This window comes from Xiphophorus hellerii, chromosome 4 (assembly GCF_003331165.1).
Source record: "Xiphophorus hellerii strain 12219 chromosome 4, Xiphophorus_hellerii-4.1, whole genome shotgun sequence".
NCBI classification, from domain to species: Eukaryota; Metazoa; Chordata; class Actinopteri; order Cyprinodontiformes; family Poeciliidae; genus Xiphophorus; species Xiphophorus hellerii.
The window spans coordinates 31,460,281-31,482,867 of record NC_045675.1 but is presented as its reverse complement, the minus strand read 5'-3'; the positions used below and the strand labels follow the sequence as shown (position 1 = coordinate 31,482,867).

At 38.7% G+C, this 22,587-nt stretch overlaps 1 protein-coding gene across 1 annotated transcript in view; it reads left to right on the top strand.

The window, feature by feature from the left end:
* Nucleotides 1-22,587, top strand: part of LOC116718462 (adhesion G-protein coupled receptor G5-like) — a 90,546-nt gene that overhangs the window by 5,483 nt on the left and 62,476 nt on the right. Inside the window, exons 11-15 of the mRNA XM_032560440.1 lie at nt 3,189-3,350; nt 3,503-3,545; nt 3,705-3,808; nt 5,153-5,268; nt 5,537-5,805. Of these exons, the coding sequence (XP_032416331.1) occupies nt 3,189-3,350; nt 3,503-3,545; nt 3,705-3,808; nt 5,153-5,268; nt 5,537-5,805 (694 nt within the window). The remainder of the gene's footprint in view (nt 1-3,188; nt 3,351-3,502; nt 3,546-3,704; nt 3,809-5,152; nt 5,269-5,536; nt 5,806-22,587) is intronic.

Genomic DNA, 22,587 nt, shown 5'->3' with positions numbered 1-22,587 from the left:
TGACATCATGTTAAGCAGATTTTCTTAATATGATGTTAAGAAAACTCCTTTACTGGAGTTTTCAGAACCAAAGGTTTTGCAGGAAAGCAGACCCTACTGTTAAACCACAGTCAGGCTGCTTTGACATACAGATTATGGTGGTGTCAACCAGCACCCTAACTAACCAAAGCTGGTTTTAAGAACCAGCTTTGGTATTTCCAATGTGTACTAGCTGCATTTGAATATGCGGTGGCAGTCTCTCACTGCCACAATTCAGCGGAACCGTAGGCGTAAATCCCAGGGGGCTTGGGGGGGTCCGGACCCCCCAATCTTGGAAAAGTCTAGAATTGTCCCCCAGCCCCAAAAAAAAATCATTGAAGAAACATTTGCATTTAAATAATATCAATCGGAAAAGGCAAAAGAAACAAAAAATTAATAAATCTGCCATTTATCTCAGAAAACAATAAGAATTCATTTTTAGATGCCCCACCCCCCACCCTACCCATTGTTAGAACAATGGTTCAGTCCAAAGTGTCATGGCACAGGCTGTCAGAACTGCTGAAGTGAGGAGCTAGCTGTTAGCTGTTAGCTGTGGCTCTGCAGCACAAACATAAAACCCTCCAGTAAGTAAATACTTAAAGCAAAAGACATGTAATACTTTTTATCTACATTCACTGCTTAATAAGAAGAAACACATTAACAATAAAGATCAGACTGAAGTTCGTTATTTTATTACTTTGGCTGAATTATGATACGCTGCCTCATTAACAAAACTGCTACACTGCTTTCATAGACTTAAGCTTTTTTTTGTCAAAGGTAGCAAACCTCTAATTCATATTTAACTCTTTTAACTTTTAGTTAATTAGAAGAGTTTGAAACGGGAGGGACTTGCTGAGCAAGTGGAGAACAGCTCTGTGTGTGGGAGCCGAGAACAGATAGAAAAACAAGAAAGCTGTGCCTTTATTTCTCACTGTCTTCAACATAGAGCCTTTAAAACCACAAAATAAAATCTGAATTCTTTTCTATATAAACCCTGGTGATTTAAATGTTACGTTTCAGTTATAATACTCCCCAGATATTTATTTCTATATACCTGTTGGTTCTCCGTCACCCAGGACATGGCAAAACTAAAAAAAGGCTTAAAAATAAAGCAACTTAACAAGTTAGAATTTAAACAGCCCGTAACTTGTATTGGGAGCCATTTCAATAAATCAATGTTTGCATTAAAGTGTCATGATTTTGTAAATAAAAAAATAAAGATTTTTTTTTAACACGGCACAGATGGTGTTGCGAGTGCAGCCAACAGACGCCCAAACCTCTCACCCCATTAAACACAACAACCTGTCAGCTAGCAAGCCTCCACTGACTGTCACAAACTTCTTCATTTCTTCTCAGTTCTGTACAGACGTGAGCTCAATAGAGGACTACATCTTCTACTGGGTTGAACAGGCAGCCTTTCGAGACTTTAATGCTAAACTCTTGCTATTTCTCGCACACCCCTGTTCCCTAGTATATTTTCAAGTACCGTATTTTCCGCACTATAAGGCGCACCTAAAAACCTTCAATTTTCTCAAAAGCCAACTGTGCGCCTTATAATCCGGTGCGCCTTATATATGGACCAATATTGAGCCACAACTGGTCTTGCAACTACGGTAAGCAGTCGCCGACTTCATTTTCCCCCATAGAAGAAGAAGCGCGCGGTGCACGCTGGGTTTTGTGTAAAGACCCCAAAATGGCTCCTATTAAGAGACACGCTTATGACACAGAGTTTAAGCTCAAGGCGATCAGTCACGCAGTAGAACACGGGAATAGAGCAGCAGCGAGAGAATTTAACATGAACAAATCAATGGTGCAGAAGTGGATATATATTGTGATTGCACTAACGTTTGATTTCCCGTAACAGTATCAGACTGTTTTTTACGTGTTTATTGAATCGAAGAAAAGTTCCCCTCCACTATATGTTATACCTTGCTGTTGTTAAAACATAAACTGTGTCATGAAAATACCACGTCACTGACTTTACCTCAGGGAAAATAATCAAACAGCTGTTTATTCATTTTGGGAATGAACGGAGTTGTCAGAACGCTGGTTTGTAATTATTAATAAAGTTTGACTGACCTATCTGACTATTTTGTTGACATTCCCTTTAGCGCAGTTCCATCTAATGGATGCATAACGTAACCCCAGCCTCTACTGTAGCCTCTATTCTATGTGCCTTATATGTGAAAAAAGTTTTAAAATAGGCCATTCATTGAAGGTGCGCCTTATAATGTGGTGCGCCTTATAGTGCGGAAAATACTGTACTTTATCAATATATAACAATAAAAGAAAAATTGTAGACAAAAATCGTTCTTACCCTGATAAAACAGAGAAATTTCAACAGCCAACATCAATTGACAGTGAAGGGAAGTTCAAATTTGGGCAGTGGCGGGTTGAGACTGGAGTCTTCTGATGAGTATCCAGACTAATCCGGTTTAAACAGGTTCTTCCTTTTATTGCAACAGATGTTAAATTACTGCCCCCTTATGGACAAGAGAGGCGTAGGTGTACTAATTTTCTGAACAAAAATGTATTGTGGTCACACAAACCAAAATTATTTTGTTAGGTTAACTTGTGGCATAATACGAAGCTGAAGTTGGTTTCCGATTGGAGCTTCTGACTCAGGAAATGGCTAAAGGGCGATTCCACCTAATTTGTCACTACCTTCAGCATCTTTAATCTACTCTAGTTAAAAACAACACCAAGACTCTTCAAAGCCAGACTAGATTATTCGCAACTAATTGCATAATATTTAAAATCATGTTTGTGATTTGTCAAACCTTGATCTGATCTGTCAAACTTCAATAAAGGGCAATTTTAACCCTTTCATCTCAGACGCAAAAAAAGTGGTAAAATCACCCTTTATTGAACTTTCACAAATCACAAACATGCTTCTAAATATTCTGTTCTTAGAGCAGAATAATCCAGTCCAGGTTTGAAAAGTCTGGGCGTTGTAGTTCTTTAACTAGAATAGATTAAAGATGCTGTAGTTAGTGAAAAATTGGGTTTAATCACCCTTTAGCCATGTCTCAATTCGGAAGCTGCAATGGAAAACCAACTTCAGCTTTGTTGACATATTCGTGTTATCTGTGCTAGAATGAATTAATTAAACACAACAAACACATTTTAAAATAACAATACAGTTCTCTTTGACTTGACTTGCCCTGTAGATTGATGAACTGCTTACATCTGATGGCTCTTTTCGACATACTTTCACAACAAATCATTCACTGTATGAGAATCTGCTGGTTGGCCTGAGTGTGGCTGGCAAGAAAATTTCCGGCCTTCGAGATCGAGTCAACATCAGCATACATCTCACAACTAGCCTGATGGTAATACTTTTTTCCCTTAATTCCATAAATCAACAAACTTCAGTAGATGTTGACGTTGGTAATTACTTCAGAGATTGGACAGATTTGATAGTTTGTTTCATAAAAATAAATTGCTGCCACTTTTACTGTAAATAAGTACTTTTGTGTCACAGAAATCCCAAACACTCAAATGTGCGTTCCTATATACTACAAGCAGTGAGTATTAAACATAAAAAACCTCATGAGCAGTAACATAAATGAGAATTCCTTTTGTGTCGCAAACATTACCTATATCATTTAATGTTGTATTATGATATGCTGATGTTGTCTACATGCTACAGACTTAATAAAATAACAGGTATCTCGGTCTGTCAGATTCAACAGACTTCAGCAGTAATGGATGTCAGACATTCTGGGGCAATAATCAGCAATACATCACTTGTTCCTGTGACCATCTCACATACTTTGCTGTACTCATGGTAGGATTTGGCTTTTTATGTTGTTATGGACTTGAAAATGTCCCCTCATTGTGTTTGCTAAAGCAAAAATATGTTCAGATATGTAGAACCCCTACTGTCGCTGTAAATGACAATGAGGGTAAACTTAAAATAAAGTCTACAAGCATAAAAATATGAAGAATTGATCAAAGATGCTCACACTCAGTCATACAGTCATAAAAAAGTCAGTTATATTACCAGTCGACAATTTTAATAACTCCTGGGAACATTATCCACCACATACACAACGGGAAGCTATTATTAAAAACTTAATATTTTTGCACTAGACAAACTGACAAAATTAACAGTAGGGGAAATATTCAGACTGGAAAAAATGGAAAGAAATCAAATCATAAATGAAATCAAGTAGAACAACACAAGGCAACTACTGAGAACAAAACTGTTCAGCCATCGTAGCTATTTCTAGCAAAGGAGATTAGGAGCTACAAACTAGCTTAACTGATTTAGTCAGGTTCTATCTCACCAGTGGCTTTTATTCCCTAAATTAAGAATGTCAAATTCAAATTTCTAGGGGCCATACTGAAAGGTTTAGGACACTAGGTATTGAGGGCTGAATTTGGGAACCCATGGTCTAATCTGAAGGACAAACTTGGCCAACAATTTTGAAAACGTAAAGACAAACATATTTTTTTCACATTTTATGCAAAGCCATTATTGGAAATTACATGAAGTTAACACTTATTTAGACATCTTAAGAATTCACAAAAATGGGGAGGGGCTTGTCTAAAAGTAAATAAATTGTGTTATTCATGCCCTCATGCAGTTTTTTTTACACTGTTAGGTACTGACAGCATTTAACAGGCATACAAAGCTAATAAAATATCTCAATGATAATCCAAATACATAGCAGCTGGTATTCAAACTCATGATTATAGATAAAAAGAATCCAAACACCAAATTATATCATAATATGGATTAACACGTGCAGTGGAAACCATGTTAGCACTACCATCAAATCTAAAATTCACAGTTATTCTTATCTCTTGGGGATGCAGATAATCAGCACCGTCCATTTTGGAGTAGCTTCAGTTTTACAAATGATGGTGGTTTGAAATCTCTTGTTTTCATAAATTTCATTTCCTACATAAATCATCCTGGTAAAGACTGTGCTATCAAGTTAAACACTTGTGATTATGTTTCTTTTTTTTACAAACTAGACTACATTACATGGTTACTTGATTTAAATTGAATTGGATATCCACATTATGAAGATAATCATAGCTATAAAATTTGTAACTATCTTGCATTAAAAAAATGATAGGTATAGATCAACAACAGAATGTGAGTATTTTCTTTTTCCCACAGGTGCCTGCAGACCTCTCACAAAAAGACGCTGAGATCTTGTTCTACATCACCTACATCGGCTGTAGTATCTCTCTGTTTGCTCTGGTCGTCACTGTTGTTCTCTTCATCACAACCAGGTACTGTGTTCATCCATGATAAAACATATTCATACAGAACTATAATTTCCATATACATTTTGTCCTTCATCAATGTATTTCTCCAACATTTTTTCTCCTCACTTATGTCTTTAGATGCCTTCTCAAAACACTTAGGTTTTACATTGCCATTCTTTAATTTTGTCATATGTTTCTCTTTTCCCTCCACTTTATTTGACTTCCTTTCATGACATATGCAAATCCTGACAAGTTGTCATCTACATCTGACCTTATCTTCTGTGTCTGACAGGAAACTCAGAGCAGACGATTCCAAAAAGATCCACATCAGCCTGGCAGTCGCTCTGATCCTCCTCAACGTTCACTTCCTCTCCAGCCAGGCGGCGGCAGCGTCGTCCTCCACTGAGCTTTGTCTCTATGTGGCTCTTCTTCTTCACTACTCCCTGCTGGCCTCTTTCACCTGGATGGCCTTGGAGGGCTTCCACCTCTACCTTGTCTTGGTCAAAGTCTTCAACATCTATATGAGGCGATACCTGCTGAAACTCAGCGTGGTGGGATGGGGTGAGTGGCATCGGCTAAGTCTGTAGGTCAAGTGTGGGAAGCCTTAATTTAAGGAAGCAGTTTTGTGTTTTAGGTCTTCCGGCGGTCATCGTGACAATAACGGTGATCATACGCAACGACATCTACGGTCGTGGACCCCTGAACGTCTCTAAAACTAATGAAACTATGTGAGGAAAATATCCATTTTTAATCCCTTAATCCAGTGGTGTGCAGAGTCAATCCACAAGGGCCGATAACCTCCATGTTTTAAGTCCCTTCTCCACTATCAAGTCTCACTCTACTTGATAAATGTCTGATTTGGTTCTTGGCAAGTTGGTTGTGTCTCCATTGGCAGTTTGTCTCTCACTATTTGGGCGTGAATATGGCAGGAACATGGGCAATCCATGAGAGCATAGGAGCTACGGTCTACGCTCCAAAGATGTCCTTTTGCGCATGTACACTTGTGAGAACAGCTTCTCCTAAATCTCTGTATGTTTTTTGTTGTGGGTTGTGTTAAGGAATCATGGCTATTTTTGATGGTTTAATATAGTTAAGCTAATGCCATGTGTGTTTAAGTAGACCAACATTCCTTTGGACAAAAGCAGATGCAAGCAGGAGTTCACAGATAAACATTCTTCTGGCAAGGCTGTAACTTAGATCAGCCATAAAACACAAAGCTCTTGAAAGGTTTTAAATTAGGAGGCCATAAAGAATATCTTCCCCGGCTCGCAGGTCAGAGGTCGGGGGTTTCTCAGGAGCTCAGAGTTGCATCTGGAGTTGATCACAACTTAGGAATCTTGGAAACACTTAGGTTTAATTTCTGATACACCTTCTTAATATTAATAGCAATAGTGTGTTAGTTTAAAATATATTACCCAAGTTACAAGTACTAATCTAGTAAATGGAATGTATTTGAAAATGTACTAACTATGACAATATTGGAATCAAAAGGGAATGGTTTGAATGTTATGTTTTACAGGTTGAAAAAAGACTTCTATCTCATTATTGTTTGTGATAAGGTAAAGATTCAAATCTTTGGAGAAGCTGACTGCAGAGGAGCAAGATAGGTTTTGTGAAAATAACTTATAACTTTAATAACTAAAATGACTCTTGATATTTGTCATTAAAACTCAGGGGAAGGTCTAAGTTTTTTCCAAGGTAGCTCTTGGTTGGTCAAAACAGAGGTACGCCCTATTTGCATATATTAACAAAGAGAAACGCCTTCACTAGAAAAGGGAATGCTCAATAATAAGAATTCAGACAACTGCCCTGTTTTGCTTTTAAGCATCAGCTGTCTCCAAAGGCGCCTTTGTTTTCTTTTTCTTTTAATTCTTTTGTCTCAGGTAAAGAATGTACTTCTGTATACTCTGAAGTTTCTTGTTGAATTCATACGGTGTTTTCTATTGAATTAAACTCTGCATTTCTGTGACGTCATTGGGCCTGCCGTTTCCTTGCCGGCTGTGACGACATCCGCTCAGGACCCGGCTAACAGGAGGAAGGAGAGCCATGCTTTTTCCAAAAGTTTAAGCTAACCTAATAACATTCCTCCTTAATAGTTGTCTTATCCAGTTGATTCTGTATGCACTCTTCCACCACAATTCTTAAAGAGGTTTGGACCTCAAGGTCTGACCATGGAATTGTTGGTTTGCATCTTGCCATCTCAACAAATACCATGGTCTTGTCACAGATTCCATGGGCCAATCTGCTGCCATCAAATCACTTGCGCACAATATCTGCAACGTCTGTCTTGTACCTCCCCTGAGGTGGTTCCAAAAAATGGGGACTGTGCAGTATCTGCAACTGGAGACTAATATGTGGAGAAGGGGCTTTGGTTCTTTCTCTGGTTCAACACAACTGAATCAAATGACAGTTTATTTGCAGAACCTCTGCAGAACCCGACATGCTGAGGATGCAGTTGGACCATTTGAGTCAGCTGTGTTGTGCTGTGTTTAGAGAAACATCTGAAGCAGGAAGGATACCAGTCCTGGAGGACTGGAGCTGAACACACATACCTTTAAACCTTGTGGGGAAAGGGACTGGTGAATTAGTAAGGGGATGATTTATGCAATGTGGAAAACAGGGACAGATTTTGGAATTTAGAAAACAAAATTTAGTCCAATACGAAACGCAGTCTCAACGTATTCACCCAAATTCATTGGCGAATTATGAGTTCTTCGGCTGCCAATTTGATCATACATCTCAAAGGGGAATTAGCAGGAACTGTTAATGAAACGTATAGCCATCTTACATCTAGTTGGGTAAAAAATGTGTCAGAAGTAGGTACAGCAGGAATTGTCTATTGTTGAAATTGCTTTTGGATGTACAGTATATGCATTTAAATCCTTCCATATGATCTTAAATAATAAGACATGCACAAAATGGTAACTATATTGAATTTCTTGCATTTTTATTTATCACCTTGTTGAGCATTATAGATTCCTTTACAAAGTTTTTCCATTATATGATGATGAATTGCTTCCTTTCTGTACAGATGCTACATAAAAGATGACACAGCAAAGATGGTGACCACACTGGGCCTGTTCAGCGTAGTGTTCCTCTTTAATGTGATCATGTTTGGATTGACAATCAAATGGTACATGGGTGGTGACGTAAACAAACAGGTAATAGTTTCAGAATTTCTTTGTACTCATTACACTTCTAAATTAATCATCACTGAATTGTACAAATATTTTGTAAAACATAAACATTTAGAAAGAACAATATTCCTGTGTTTCATCAATACTTACTTTTTCGACTCCTCTTCATTTATCCACACTAATGTCTCAAATATTTGTTTGTCTGCCTTTAGAGGCAAATACACCTGGATGACTTTCAATCCTTAATCCATACGGTTTAAATAAGATGTTGGCCGACCTTTTTTATAACAGCTTTAACTCTTACGGAGGCTTTTCACATGTTCTAAGAGAGTGTAAAGGAGGTTGTTGGAATAGGAAGAGGTCACCAACCAAAACGGTCACACAAAATTGGGATTATGAAAATATTAAATTTGTTTGCTGAAGCCTATGACAGACTGGTGACCTGTCCAGAGTGTACCCCGCCTCTCGCCCCAAACATTCGCTGGAGATGGGCAACAGCACCCGTATGTATGGATGTATGTATGTGTGTGTGTGTGTGTGTGTGTGTCTATGGATGTATGTGTGTGTGCGTGAAGGCGTGTGTGTGTGTGTGTGGGTGGATGGATGGATGGATGGATGGAAAAACAGCCTGGCACCAATCCCTGCTATACTGAACTTTACACAGTGGGTGTACAAACAGTTGGGTGTGGCAGGGATGTAGGATTCATTCCGTAGAGCATGTCTCCACTACGCTGCTGTTTTGCAACAATTAAATAAATGCTTTGCATATTCCACTTGGTCACATAAAGTTTGTATGCAGCTGCTGTCCCATAAAACCCCAGTCCACAGAGCTCCATGTGCTCTGTTCTCAAGGCCACATAAACTTTTGTTGACTCTAGATAGTTGAAGACCTCAGCACAAGGTCAGCATCCACCGACTAAATTTAACATTCCTTGTTTAGCTGGCTTTTGCTTGACCTTTAGCTCTTTCTTTGACTTTGTATCCCAGAATTTAGGCATTAGCTTTATATGTTTAATCACATTCATTTTTTAAAATACATATGATTATGATGAGGTTTCCCTAGTTCGACATTTTCTGACCATTTTATCCTATTTATCTAGTTTTTATCATTTTATTACTTAGCATAGCATTACTATAACATTTTTGCAGTGGGATTGTTGTTTGCATTCCTTTGTTTCATTTGTAAATGTGTTATAAATAATGTCATATTGCCTGATCTAACAGAAGTTGGTTTATTGAGATTTGATGTCATTGTTCAACCAAATTCACTGATAATTCACTGAGCCGAGTCCTCCACATCTTAAAAGTTGCAACCTAACCATAAATCCTATCAAGCAATTCAAGTTCCATTGAGTTCTGGTTACATATTGGGTTCAGGATGGCTCATCTTTGCTGTCCAGTAGAATTTTAGCTTCAGGACACATTTTTTTGTATGATGCGTTAAATCTTACTGACTGACATGACTCAAGGAGTTAGCATACTGTCTACAGCGTCAAAGAAGCTAACTTCGGGCTAAAGTTGGAAAAACGAGTTCACAGATGGGTTCTGCTGCTCACCTGGAGAGGTTCGACAATGGGCCAGTTACATCTCCATGGCTTGATAGCTGTCATGGAGATGAATATGAATGACTTTACAGGCTGAGCCTTTTTGATGTCATCGCTTCATACAACTCAAGCTACTCTCTATCAGAGCGCAGACATCAGAATGTCAGAAACAGCCAGCAGGATTCCAAGACAAGGTCAACAGTTTCTGTGGGTTCCTTAGAAAAGCAGGTAACCGAACACAACTAGCTTGGTAAACACCAGCCCCTTGTTCTACACTTTGATTCGTACAAAGTGTAGACCAAGCTGAGCTTTCAACAGCTGTTGAAAAACGATTGCTTTCTGGAGGCGTGGACTCTGTTTAAGTTTGAATTGATTGAATCTGATTTTACCCAGTTGCTAACGGTTGGACGTGACGTATGCAATGCACCAGCTCAGCCATGAAGAAAGCTACGCTATGAAGTTTACTGGAAAATACGTACACTGTTAACAACCATCCCCCACTGAGAAGAATGAAGTGCAGAGCTGAGTGATTTCTCTGCCTTGTTCTGACTTAAATCACTCAATATTTGGAAGTGTGACCAACATGGACTGATTGGCTTCGTTCATTTCCTCCACTGCCATTGAAACTACAGGCAAACAACAATTCTAAAACAACCTAGAAAATCTACGTCATCGTTGACTTCTTCTGTTTGCTAATTGGCCAGATTGAAATTCTACCAGAGAAATTGAGCTCAATGGGAGAAATCCCAGATTTAGCACTGAAGGGAGATGCGAATCAAGTGGAATAGCGTAGGAAGGCAATGATTAGGCTAGAACATGGCGTGTCACCTGATTGTCTCATCAACATGGACAAAGTATCCATCCCATTGGACAATTCCTAAAGTTATTCCACTTACAGTCCAGTTCGACCTTTATATATTTTCTTTTCTTAATTTTTTTTACTGATGGGACTTGAAGATCAGAAAATTGTTCATTTAATTTCAGTCTGACCTGGTTGTTTTTGTAAATTTCGTCTGACTTTATGATTGAGTTTAACTCTCACCATAGTTGTATGTCAGCATATTTATTAAATATAACCTGCAGTGTGTGTGTGTGTGTGTTTGTTCATGTCTTGGGAATTAGCACGGACAGAGGCGGCATCATCAAGCCAAGCAGGAAATTTGCACCCTGCTGACACTCACGGTCCTGCTGGGACTGGCCTGGTGCCTGATCTTCTTCTCGTTTGGTCACCTCAAAACTCCCGGCCTCTACAGCTTCTGCATACTGAACTCTTTGCAAGGTTTGAAGAGATTAAAGCACTATTAAAAAATGTATACTGTATTATTAGTCTCTCAGTGTCATTTATAAATTCCTTGGTTATTTTCTTCTATACAGCATAAATGTAATTTTCTTGTATTTCACAGGTTTCTCCGTCTCCATTTACTTTGTGTTGTCGTGGAAAAAGTCCAAAGAAGTTGAACTGGGAACTGGGAAGTCGAGTTCTGAAACAAAAAGCTCTAAAATCTGAATTTAAAGTGCTTGGAGGATTTACACATTCCTGCCATTTTACGTCTCTTAGTTTTGTTGTTGTTTTTTGTTGTAAATATCTATATATATTTTTCAAAAAATGGGTGCTATGAATAGTTCTATGTCATTTTATTCAAAGTAAAACTCTGTAATACTGTAGTTTTTTAAGCTTACTTTGAAAGAATTCTCCAAGCTTTTGGTTTAAATACTTGTGGTTTTTCCATCCTTTGAGTCTTTGATATCCCGTCATTTTAGCGAGAAACGGTGCCGCTCTGGTCAACGTTCTCTCAGAGTTACACTTCACATAACATTATGATGTGCATTCTATTTCTTTGATTTGGTTTTTCTTATCAATAAACGTCATGCGTGGATATTAGTGTATCTCCTCATTATCTTTTCCAAAAAATAAAATATAAAGCGCCACAATATAGATAGATTTGTATCTATATTGTATGGCAAAATAATCAGCTCACAACCTGACTAGAACTGAAGCAGACGTTAACCGGGTTGAATGAGACTTGACAGTGGAGAGCTGGTTAAAGATCATTAGTTGGTAAAGAACCTATTAGAAATTTGTTCTGTCTATAATTCTGGGAGCTCAACACATCCAGGTGTACATCATCATAACCTCTTCCCACAAAACAACTTTTCTTCACTCTCTCCCGGCACTTTAGGTGTGTGGCATTTTAAGTTGGAATGCCACACACAAACTCTTCTTTCTTCCCGTGAGCGTCCAAATCATACGCTCTGCATGAGTCATTCATCGCCACCATCTTCCATCTTTGGGTGAGAAATCATAAACAGTTTATAAGTAGTAGAATCTCATCCCAGAGGTCAAAATGAATCGGCTCTTGTTGTCAGGGAAAGTTATTTGACTCATCATGACACGAGCCAGCTAATAAAGTGTAAATGCCCAACTAAAGCATGAGCTTGTTTTTGGGTGTACGATTACAACTCAGGCCTGTAGAGTCTTCCAGATTGAATTTATGCCTAGGCTTCATATGTAATAGCTCAGACTTAAACCCTTTATTTTGTATTATTTTATTTTATTTCACACCAGTTGGTTATTTTTGTAGTTTTTTTTTTACATTGTCAAATATTTCTATTAACACATAAATATAAGTGTCGCTTTGTCTTAAAGTTGAAGTTTATGCCTCTGGCATAACTTAACATTTATTTAAGTTATGCCAGAGGCACATAAACTAAGGCACATGTGAGAAATATGTGATCACATGTTGACTAAACCATGGATCACATGAACAAAATACTTTATCACATGTGGAAAATGGGAACCACACGTGATCACATGTGAATTTCATGGAATTTTTTTGTAAGGGCAGTCGAACACCTGCAGTCCATCCTGAGAATCTCCACAACACAGAACCTCACGCCAAACATCCAGCTCTGACAAAGTGGCATAAGAGCAAAGAAAACTGAATGTTTTGATTTGTTATTGCTGAAAAGCACAAATTTTATTTATATTTCCAGGTTTTTGTTTTTTTTTCAGGCATCTTTTGCAGCCTGTTCATATTTCTAACTTGTGTAATTTTGACAGGATAGATTTTTATGGAGAGCAAGATATTTTAAGTTATTTAAAGTTTAAGTTTATTTATTACAGGACATTCCTGTCTGTTTTTATTCATATTTATGTTAAAAAAACATTTAGTTTTAGTGTCTTCAATAAATGTTTATTCTGTTTGGCCCGCGACCTAAAGTGTGTTTTGAATTTTGGCCCCCTGTGCAATTGAGTTTGACAGCCCTGATTTAATAAGAAGAACAAGAAAAATAGAAAGTAGTAGCCGAACAGACACTGCAGAGGACCAATCAGAGAAACAAACAACAGAGGAATAAAATCCCCCCCAGAAAAATAACAGAAAGAAACTGCTGAGACGACTACAGTTTAAAAGCAAACACAGTTCTCACAGTTCAATTTCTTGTTTCGAATAAAACTCTGTTAGTTCAAAAACTGCATATCAAGAAATTCTAAATATAACTAACTGATATTCCCAAATCACTGCTGTAATCTGTCTGAACTAATTATTCATGTATTTCCTATGAATTCTATTAAATCTGGTTCTAAGTCTAAATATTTTACAACAGGCCTTCGCCAGCTTACATCAATTTTGGAGTAATTTCTTTTCCATACTCTCAGGGGCTTTTAGAATCCAGATCCAAAGTGATCCACTAACAGTGACCACACTTAACATGTCCCCCCAGCAGGGTGAGATCTTGGCTTTCTGTTTTCTATTCGCCAGGCGCTGCATTTTACTCCTCTGGAAAACTCCTACACCTCTGACTACATCGCAGTGGCTTAATACTGTAAGAACGTTTTTGAAGATAAAAAAATTTTCATTAGCAGTGAGGGACAGTTCAGCAGAATTTACTCACAAGTGGAATACATAAATTCTGCCTTCATACTGTATAGAATGATGTAACTGACCCATCATGTAACTAAGTTTAATTTTTTTAAAAAGGTAAAATACTATTACCTTTTAGCTCCCCAATGCCACCCTCCACCCTTTTTATTTATTTAATATTTAGGTAATCATTTGCATAATTTTTTTCTTGTTTTTGTTATGTCAGTAGGCTACGGTGATTTAAGTTCATTAAGAAGCGGCAATTATTTTGAGGTGTACAACAATGGACCTTACCACAGGGGCCGCTTTTCATTGGCTGATGCCCATTCTACGTGGTCACGTGCGTGGCCGTCTCACAAACACACTTAGCTTCCCGTTAGCTAAGTACAGCATAATGGCAGAACTGATACAACTTCTACACCTTGAAGCCTGTCTGCTACACAGTCTTACATTAGCTAAACAGATCAATATGCAATGTGTCTGTATCTGACATACACTAAAGATTTTATTTTAGCAGAAAAGGCTTCGGACTAAACTGTTACTCATGTTAGACACGTTAGCACCAAGTACAGCTAGTCAATCAACCATCGCTGTGTTCAGGGAAGCGCTGATTAATAATCGAGAAATAAATATCAAGCCTGGAAACTTGATATTGTAACGGACTGAATGTTATGTTTTTAACAATCTTTGCTCGTCTTGCGGGGCGCAGGCGGTTGCCACGGTAACAGGTGTGCTGTTAAAAAGAGAGAGAGAGAGTAAAAAGGTGGGAGTGGTTTTGAGTTGATCACCTGTTTGGGTTATTTTACCTTTGTTTACCTTTGCTGTGGCGCATTACAGCCGCTGTAGTTTCTAAACGTTGGACTAATTACCTGTTCCTTTGTGAGTTACCGTGGCCTGCAAGACGAGCAAAGATTATGTTAAAAACAAAACATTCAGTCTGTTTGGAAGTGTTGAACTAGACTAGTTTCTGTTTTTCTGTTGTTTTTAATGTTCGTTCTGTGTGCTTGGAGGCGTGTGTTTAGTGAGTTGCCTGTTTCTCCAACAAACTGTTTTTTGCATTTTTTACACCAAATTACGTAAACCAGGTTTTCGTGTTTTTTGGTAATCCTTGGGGAGATGGGCCAGCGTTTGCTGTTAGTCATGCTTCGGATATATGGTTTGTGGTGTATTTGGGTAGGTTTATGATTTCGGCTGAATTTTGAAGTTGTTTAAAATTGTCTCTGATTCCTTTGTGGTTTTTAATAGTGAAATGAGAGTATGGGCCTGTGAGTGGGATTATATGTATGCTTGTGTCTATGTTCTTGTTTGTGTTGTTTTCATGGAAGATTTCTTTCTTAACTTTATATAGAAGGGATCTCAGGTATTTCCGCTTCCTCAAGGCTTGGAAGAGTATACGTGTAGCTTCCTCCCTGTCTGCAACATTAGAACAGATTCTTTTGTATCTAATGAGTTGTGACTTGAGGATGCCTTTGAATGTGTGTTTGGGGTGAAAGTTTTCTTTATGGAGAAGTTGGTGTGAATCCGTTGGTTCAAAGTGTATTTTGGTGTCCAGTTTTTCTGTTTTAGGGAAGTCATCACCTTTGTAGGTAATTGTGGCCAGGAAAACCACTTGTTTCGAGTCAATTGTAGATTTAATTTTAATAGATGGGTGATGGTTGTTTAATGTATGTATGAAATGATCTAAATCCTCCTGGTCATGATTCCAAACTCCCCAGATATCAAGATATCTATAATAGGCCTCTGGTAGTTTGGTGCATTTTTGAAAGGCTTCTTTTTCCCATTTTGCCATATGAATATTGGCATAGGCTGGTGAAAACCTTTTCCCCATGGCTGTTCCTTTTATTTGTAGGAACCATTTGTCATCAAATAAGAAATCATTTCTCTCCAGATTAATTTTTAGAAGTTCCAAAATAATTTCATCCGGTCGAGTGGGATCTGGGTTTTCCTGGAGGCATTCTCGGATTGCTTCCAACCCTTTGGATGTGTCTGTGTTTGTGTATAGACTTTCTACATCCATTGTGAATAGGAGGCTCTGTTCTGTGATGGTGTGTGTTTATCTTTTGTAGGAAATCATTTGTGTCTTTAATATAGCTAGGGTGTTTGTTTGAGAGGGGGTTCAAATAGTGGTTGATCAGGTGAGCTGAACCATAGGATTCACTGTTACAGTCTGAGATGATGGGTCTGCCTTTTGGAATTTGGAAGGGTTTGGTCCATTCTAGTGGTTCCTTGTGTATTTTAGGTAGAAGTATCTGGGTCTGGGTGGATTTGTGCCAGTAAGGAAGAGCAATTGCTTCCGGTTGATGTGTCTCTTCTTGTGGAGTTGTTTGAGTAGGTAATTAATTTGGATCTGTGTTTCAGGATAAGTGGGTTCTTTTAGTGGTTTATAAAATACTTTATCATGCAGTCGCCTCACGGTTTCCAATGCATAATCCGTTTTGTCCATAATAACAATAGTGGAGCCTTTATCTGCCGGTTTAATAATAATAGAATGGAGATTTTGGATTTCTTTAAGTGCGCTTTCCTCCCCTGGAGTAAGGTTGGTCTTTTCAGGCTCTATTGGTATTTTTCTACTGGCTCGTTTGTCCTGTTGGATGAGTTCCAGGATCTGGGGGTGGACCTTGTCTATTGGTGGTTCCCATTGTGAGGGAGGTAAAAAGAGGGGTGGTTCTTTATTGTTCATGAAAAGTAGGCTAATTTGATTCTCCGGTAGTATCGTTGTATCTGGATGTTCAGAAGTCAGATATTATGGGTCTACCTTTTGGAATTTGTGCTGGTTTTGCCCACTCTGCTGGGTCTTTGTGTATTTTTGGGAGTAGATAAAAATATCTATAGATCTGGGTGGATTGGAGACCATCAGAAAGATGAGTTGTTTCCAATTAATATATTTTCCTTTGTGAAGTTGTTTTAATAAGTGACCGATTTTCATTTGTGTCGGGTATATGGGACCGTCCAAGGATTTGTAATAATTCTCATCTTCCAATTGCCTCATGGCTTCCCAGGCGTAATCTACTTTGTCCATACTAACTATAGTAGAGCCTTTGTTTGCTGGTTTTATAACTATGGAGTGAAGATTTTGGATTTCCTTTATAGCATTCTCTTGCCCTTGTGAAAGATTATTTATTTCTGGCTCTATGGGGGTCTTTCTGGTAGTTCTCTTATCTTGTGCCATGAGTTCCTTAATGAGGGGATGTATTTTCTCCATTGGTGGTTCCCATTGGGAAGGAGGTAGAAAAGGAAGTGTTTTCGTGTTGTTATCATTTTTGGAGAAAATAAGCTAGTTTAAGTTTATGATGGTACCGTTTTATTTGAAAATTGAGAAGTTCCCTGACATTTGGGATCCTGGTGGTGGTTGGGACGAAAGTAAGACCTTTTGTTAAAAGTTTAATATGATCATCTTGTTACATTCGGCTTAAAGCAGAACTTACAATACACACAAGGGAAATCTGTCCCAGGAATCAGGTAACGGTTAGGGTTAGGGTAAGGGTTAGGGTTAGGGTATCGCTCCGCAGTGAACCAGACACCGCCGTGAGCCCGTTCCAGAACCCATTTCACATCTCACTGTTTGCAATAAAAATCATTTTACTGATTTCAGTCTCTCCTGTGGTCGTTCTGCATGTGGGTAAAGAAATTAGCCAACATGACAGACAGGACCAAAGTGCTATACACAATCATAAAATACAATGCAATTATAAAATAGAAAAGATTGAATAAAAAATACATATTAATATACAGACACAATAAAACATAGTGAAACCTCTCAGATTGTGCCAAAAGCCAAAGAAAAAAGATGGGTCTTGAGAAGGGACTTAAAAACAGCGAGTGAAGAGGCCTGTCTTATGCCCAAAGGAAGATTATTCCATAGCTTGGGAGCTGCCACAGAAAAAGCACTGTCCCCTCTGAGCTTACACTTTGTCTTTGGTACCTTTAGAAGCAGCTGATCAGCTGACCGGAGGGACCGGCAGATAGGGAGGGGCAAGGCCATTAAGAGCTTTAAATACAACTAGAAGGATTTTAAAATTAATCCTAAAATGTACTGGTAACCAGTGTAAGGAAGCTAAAATAGGGGAAATATGGTCAAATTTTCGTGTACCTGTTAAAAGATGTGAAGCAGCATTTTGCACCCTCTGAAGCTGGGAAATGTATAATTCATTGACTCATGTATAAAGTGCATTACAGTAATCCAGCAGTGTGGTCACAAATGCATGGATCACTGTTTCGAGGTGCTGTCTGGGAAGAATAGGTTTTACTTTGGCTAGCTGCCTTAAGTGGAAAAAGCTGGATTTTACCACGGCTCTAATGTGTGTTTCCAGCTTAAGACCAGCATCCATCTTGACCCCTAAATTTATAATAACCGGCTTGACATACTGGGCCAAAGAGCAAAGATTGGTGGCAAAGACAGTGGATCTGCCAAAAATCACTACCTCTGTCTTATCTCCAGAACCTAGCACTATGATGGCAGCAGTAAGTGAAACACCTCTTACCTCATATATTAATGGGATCTTAGAGGGGTCTGACACACATTATGTTGGATTCAGGCTCCCACATTTAATTTATAAATAAAAAAAACAGAATGACTATTCCTGCACTAGCTAAAAGGCCCTTGAAAAAAAACTTTGTCTTATCAAAAGCAGTGACGGGCCACAGTTTAGACACGTTAGGCACCATTGAAGTGACTCTTAAGATGGGCTCACATACCTTACACCATGATGTGCAGGTGATGAGGAATGTCAGTGAAGGCACTCTCCTTGGCATGGACTTTCTACAACTCCATAATGCAGTTCTGGATTTTGGTTGGGGAATCTGCAATTTATATGGAGCAGATATTCCTCCAATCAGAAAAACCCAGTTGGCTCCCTTGAACTGTTTAACAGAATGTATGATGGTTCCACCACATTGTGAAGTCAACTGTGAAATGTCATGAAGCCCCCCGACGGTAACTGTGGACATTCCTGATATCTATGATGGCTGCCTTGAGCCTTACCAGTTGGACTTGGATGGCATTTCTGTGGCAGGTACTCTATCCACAGCTAAAAATGGTTTTGCTATTGTTTGTCTTCTGAAGCCAACCAATGGACCTGTTAGGTTACAACCTGGGATGGAACTAGGCCAGTTTTCCCCTGTCTTTAAAGAGGATGTTGTTCTGGACTGTACTCCATTTCAGCCAAACCTTATATGTCGCGTAGACATGGACCAAACTCGCATAACCACCAACTCAAGTCAATTCAATCAACAGGTCCAAGTGCCATTTGATCTGACTGAGGAACACTTGTCTCCTGTGGAAAAGTCTCAACTTAATGACCTTTTGTCATGTAATGACCTTATATATATATATATATATATATATATATATATATTTATATATAACTTATAAGTTGTGTGAGGCCTTTTAATTTTAATTGTCATAATTAAAAGGCCTCACTTTTAATTATGACATTAAAAGTGTCATAATAATGGCACTTTTAATGTCATCATTACACACACACACACACACACACACACACACACACACACATATATATATATATATATATATATATATATATATATATATATATATATATACAGTGGGGAGAACAAGTATTTGATACACTGTTGATTTTTCAGGTTTTCCCACTTGCAAAGCATGTAGAAGACTGTAATTTTTATCATAGCTACTCTTCAACTGTGAGTGATGGAATCTAAAACAAAAATCCAGAAAAATACAATGTATGATTTTTAAATAATTAATTTCCATTTTATTGTGTGAAATAAGTATTTGATACACCAGAAAAACGAAACTTAATATTTGGTACAGAAACCTTTGTTTGCAATTACAGAGATCAGACGTTTCCTGTAGTTCTTGACCAGGTTTGCACACACTGCAGCAGGGATTTTGGCCCACTCCTCCATACAGATCTCCTCCAGAGCCTTCAGGTTTCGGGGCTGTCGCTGGGCCACACGGACTTTAAGCTCCCTCCAAAGATTTTCTATTGGATTCAGGTCTGGAGACTGGCTAGGCCACTCCAGGACCTTAAGATGTTTCCTACGGAGCCACTCTTTAGTTGCCCTGGCTGTGTGTTTTGGGTCGTTATCATGCTGGAAGACCCAGCCACGACCCATCTTCAGTGCTCTTACTGAGGGAAGGAGGTTGTTGGCCAAAATCTCACGATACATGGCCCCATCCATCCTTCCCACAATATGGTGCAGTCGTCCTGTCCCCTTTGCAGAAAAGCATCCCCAAAGAATGATGCTTCCACCGCCATGCTTCACGGTTGGGATGGTGTTCTTGGGGTTGTACTCATCATTCTTCTTCCTCCAAACATGACGAGTGGAGTTTAAACCAAAAAGTTCTATTTTTGTCTCATCAGACCACATGACCTTCTCCCATTCCTCCTCTGGATCATTCAGATGGTCATTTGCAAACATCAGACGGGCTTTGACATGCGCTGGCTTGAGGAAGGGCACCTTGCGTGCACTGCAGGATTTTAATCCTTGACGGCGTAGAGTGTTACTGATTGTTTTCTTTGAGACTGTGGTCCCAGCTCTATTCAGGTCATTGACCAGGTCCTGCCGTGTAGTTCTGGGCTCATTCCTCACCTTCCTCAAGATCAATGATGCTCCACGAGGTGAGATCTTGCATGGCGCCCCAGACCGAGGGAGATTTTCCGTTATTTTGTATTTCTTCCATTTTCTAATAATTGCACCAACTGTTGTTGCCTTCTCACCAAGCTGCTTGCCTATTGTCCTGTAGCCCATCCCAGCCTTGTGCAGGTCTACAATTTTATCCCTGATGTCCTTACACAGCTCTCTGGTCTTGGGCATTGTGGAGATGCTGGAGTCTGATTGATTGAGTGTGTGGACAGGTGTCTTTTATACAGGTAACAAGTTCAAACAGGTGCAATTAATACAGGTAATGAGTGGAGAACAGGAGGGCTTCTTAAAGAAGAACTAACATGTCTGTGAGAGCCAACATTCTTACTGGTTGATAGATGATCAAATACTTATTTCACACAATAAAATGGAAATTAATTATTTAAAAATCATACATTGTATTTTTCTGGATTTTTGTTTTAGATACCATCACTCACAGTTGAAGAGTAGCTATGATAAAAATTACAGTCTTCTACATGCTTTGCAAGTGGGAAAACCTGAAAAATCAACAGTGTATCAAATACTTGTTCTCCCCACTGTATATATATATATATATATTCAATTCAATACAGTTCTGTTCTGTCTTTTAATGTCATTATTCTGACATTAAAAGTGTCATAATAATGACACTTTTAATGCAAAGTTGCTCTAAATCTCTCCATCCATCCATCCTGTTTGTTGAGACCTGCAAAGAATTTATGTTTAAAGTAGAATTATTTAACTAATAGACAAAATTACAGACAATATCTATCTGTCTGTCTGTCTGTCATTTGTGTTTTTAGAGAAACTGGAGCACCCAGAGAAAACTTGTATTTGATTAAGTAGGATTACTTAATTTTACTAATAAAGAAAATTACAGACAAAATCTATCTATCTATCTATCTATCTATCTATCTATCTATCTATCTATCTATCTATCTATCTATCTATCTATCTATCTATCTATCTATCTATCTATCTATCTATCTATCTATTTTTGTAGGGAAACTGGAGCACCCAGAGAAAACCTTTTGTTCAAATGACTTACAATGACTTAAACTTACTAATACCCTGTATGCTACCTTCAAAGCTAAGGCCTCATATGTCTGACGTAGCTAACAGACAATCTTACAAAGATGTTATGTAAACGATAAGTGAAAGCTGCTGTTTTCACAGACAGGCAGAAGAGAAAAGGAAAAACTGGTTTGAAGAGCCATCCATCCATCCATCCATCCATCCATCCAGCCGTCCATCCATCCATCCATCCATCCAGGTCGTGGGGGCAGCAGCCTAAGTATAGAGGCCCAGACTTCCCTCTCCTCAGCCACTTGGTTCAGATCCTCCAGGGGAATCCCATCACATTCCTTGGCCAACTGAGAAACATATTCTTCATTTGGGCCTGGGAATGGATGGGAGTTTTACATTTTTGTGTTGGCAATTCTCAGGGAGGTGCGCTGAGTCGGAGTTCAGAGAGGGAAGTTTGACAGGTTTGGTATTGCTAACTTTCTGTCGACTCAGTAAAGGTCTGTAAGCACTGCTAGGTTTTGCGTCATGTTTGTCGGCAGTTTCCACACAGGACTTGGAGCTTCTTCTCCCTGGTTCTGCTGCTGGCAGAGTCGTCCAAACTTCATGATAAATCGGCTGTTTTATATCAAGCTGGATTCTTTTATTATTTTCACCTCCACACACTCTATCCAATTCGATTAAGGAAAGCATGTCTTTCCTTTCAAAGTCACAAAGTTTCTTTTTCTCCAGCTGTTTGCGCTGTATCTGAGAATCCCATGAATCAGTCATAGACTTGGTAGCTGCAGCTTTTTTCTCTTTCTCCAGTTTTTCACGCTTTATCTCTGCAGCTTCCCGATGTTTAATATCTTTCAATAACTTATCTTCCATTAAAGTCCTTTTGGTATCTTCTTCCTTCTTTTTTAATGACATTTGGTCGTACACTATTTTTTTACGGATTTCACGAATTCTGTCCTTAACAGGAACGTTGCAGTCAATGTCATGATCATGAACGACCGATTTATATGGAACAGCTCTTCTTTGTTCACTAACATTGTCCTGTGTCTTCAAGATATGCTGAGCCTCCTTCTTTTCTCTCCTGGCTCCAACTTCCTCAGCTCTATATCCAGGAAGCACCGCTTGCCTTTCAGTCCCGTACATTTCCATTTCCATACATTTCCTGTATGT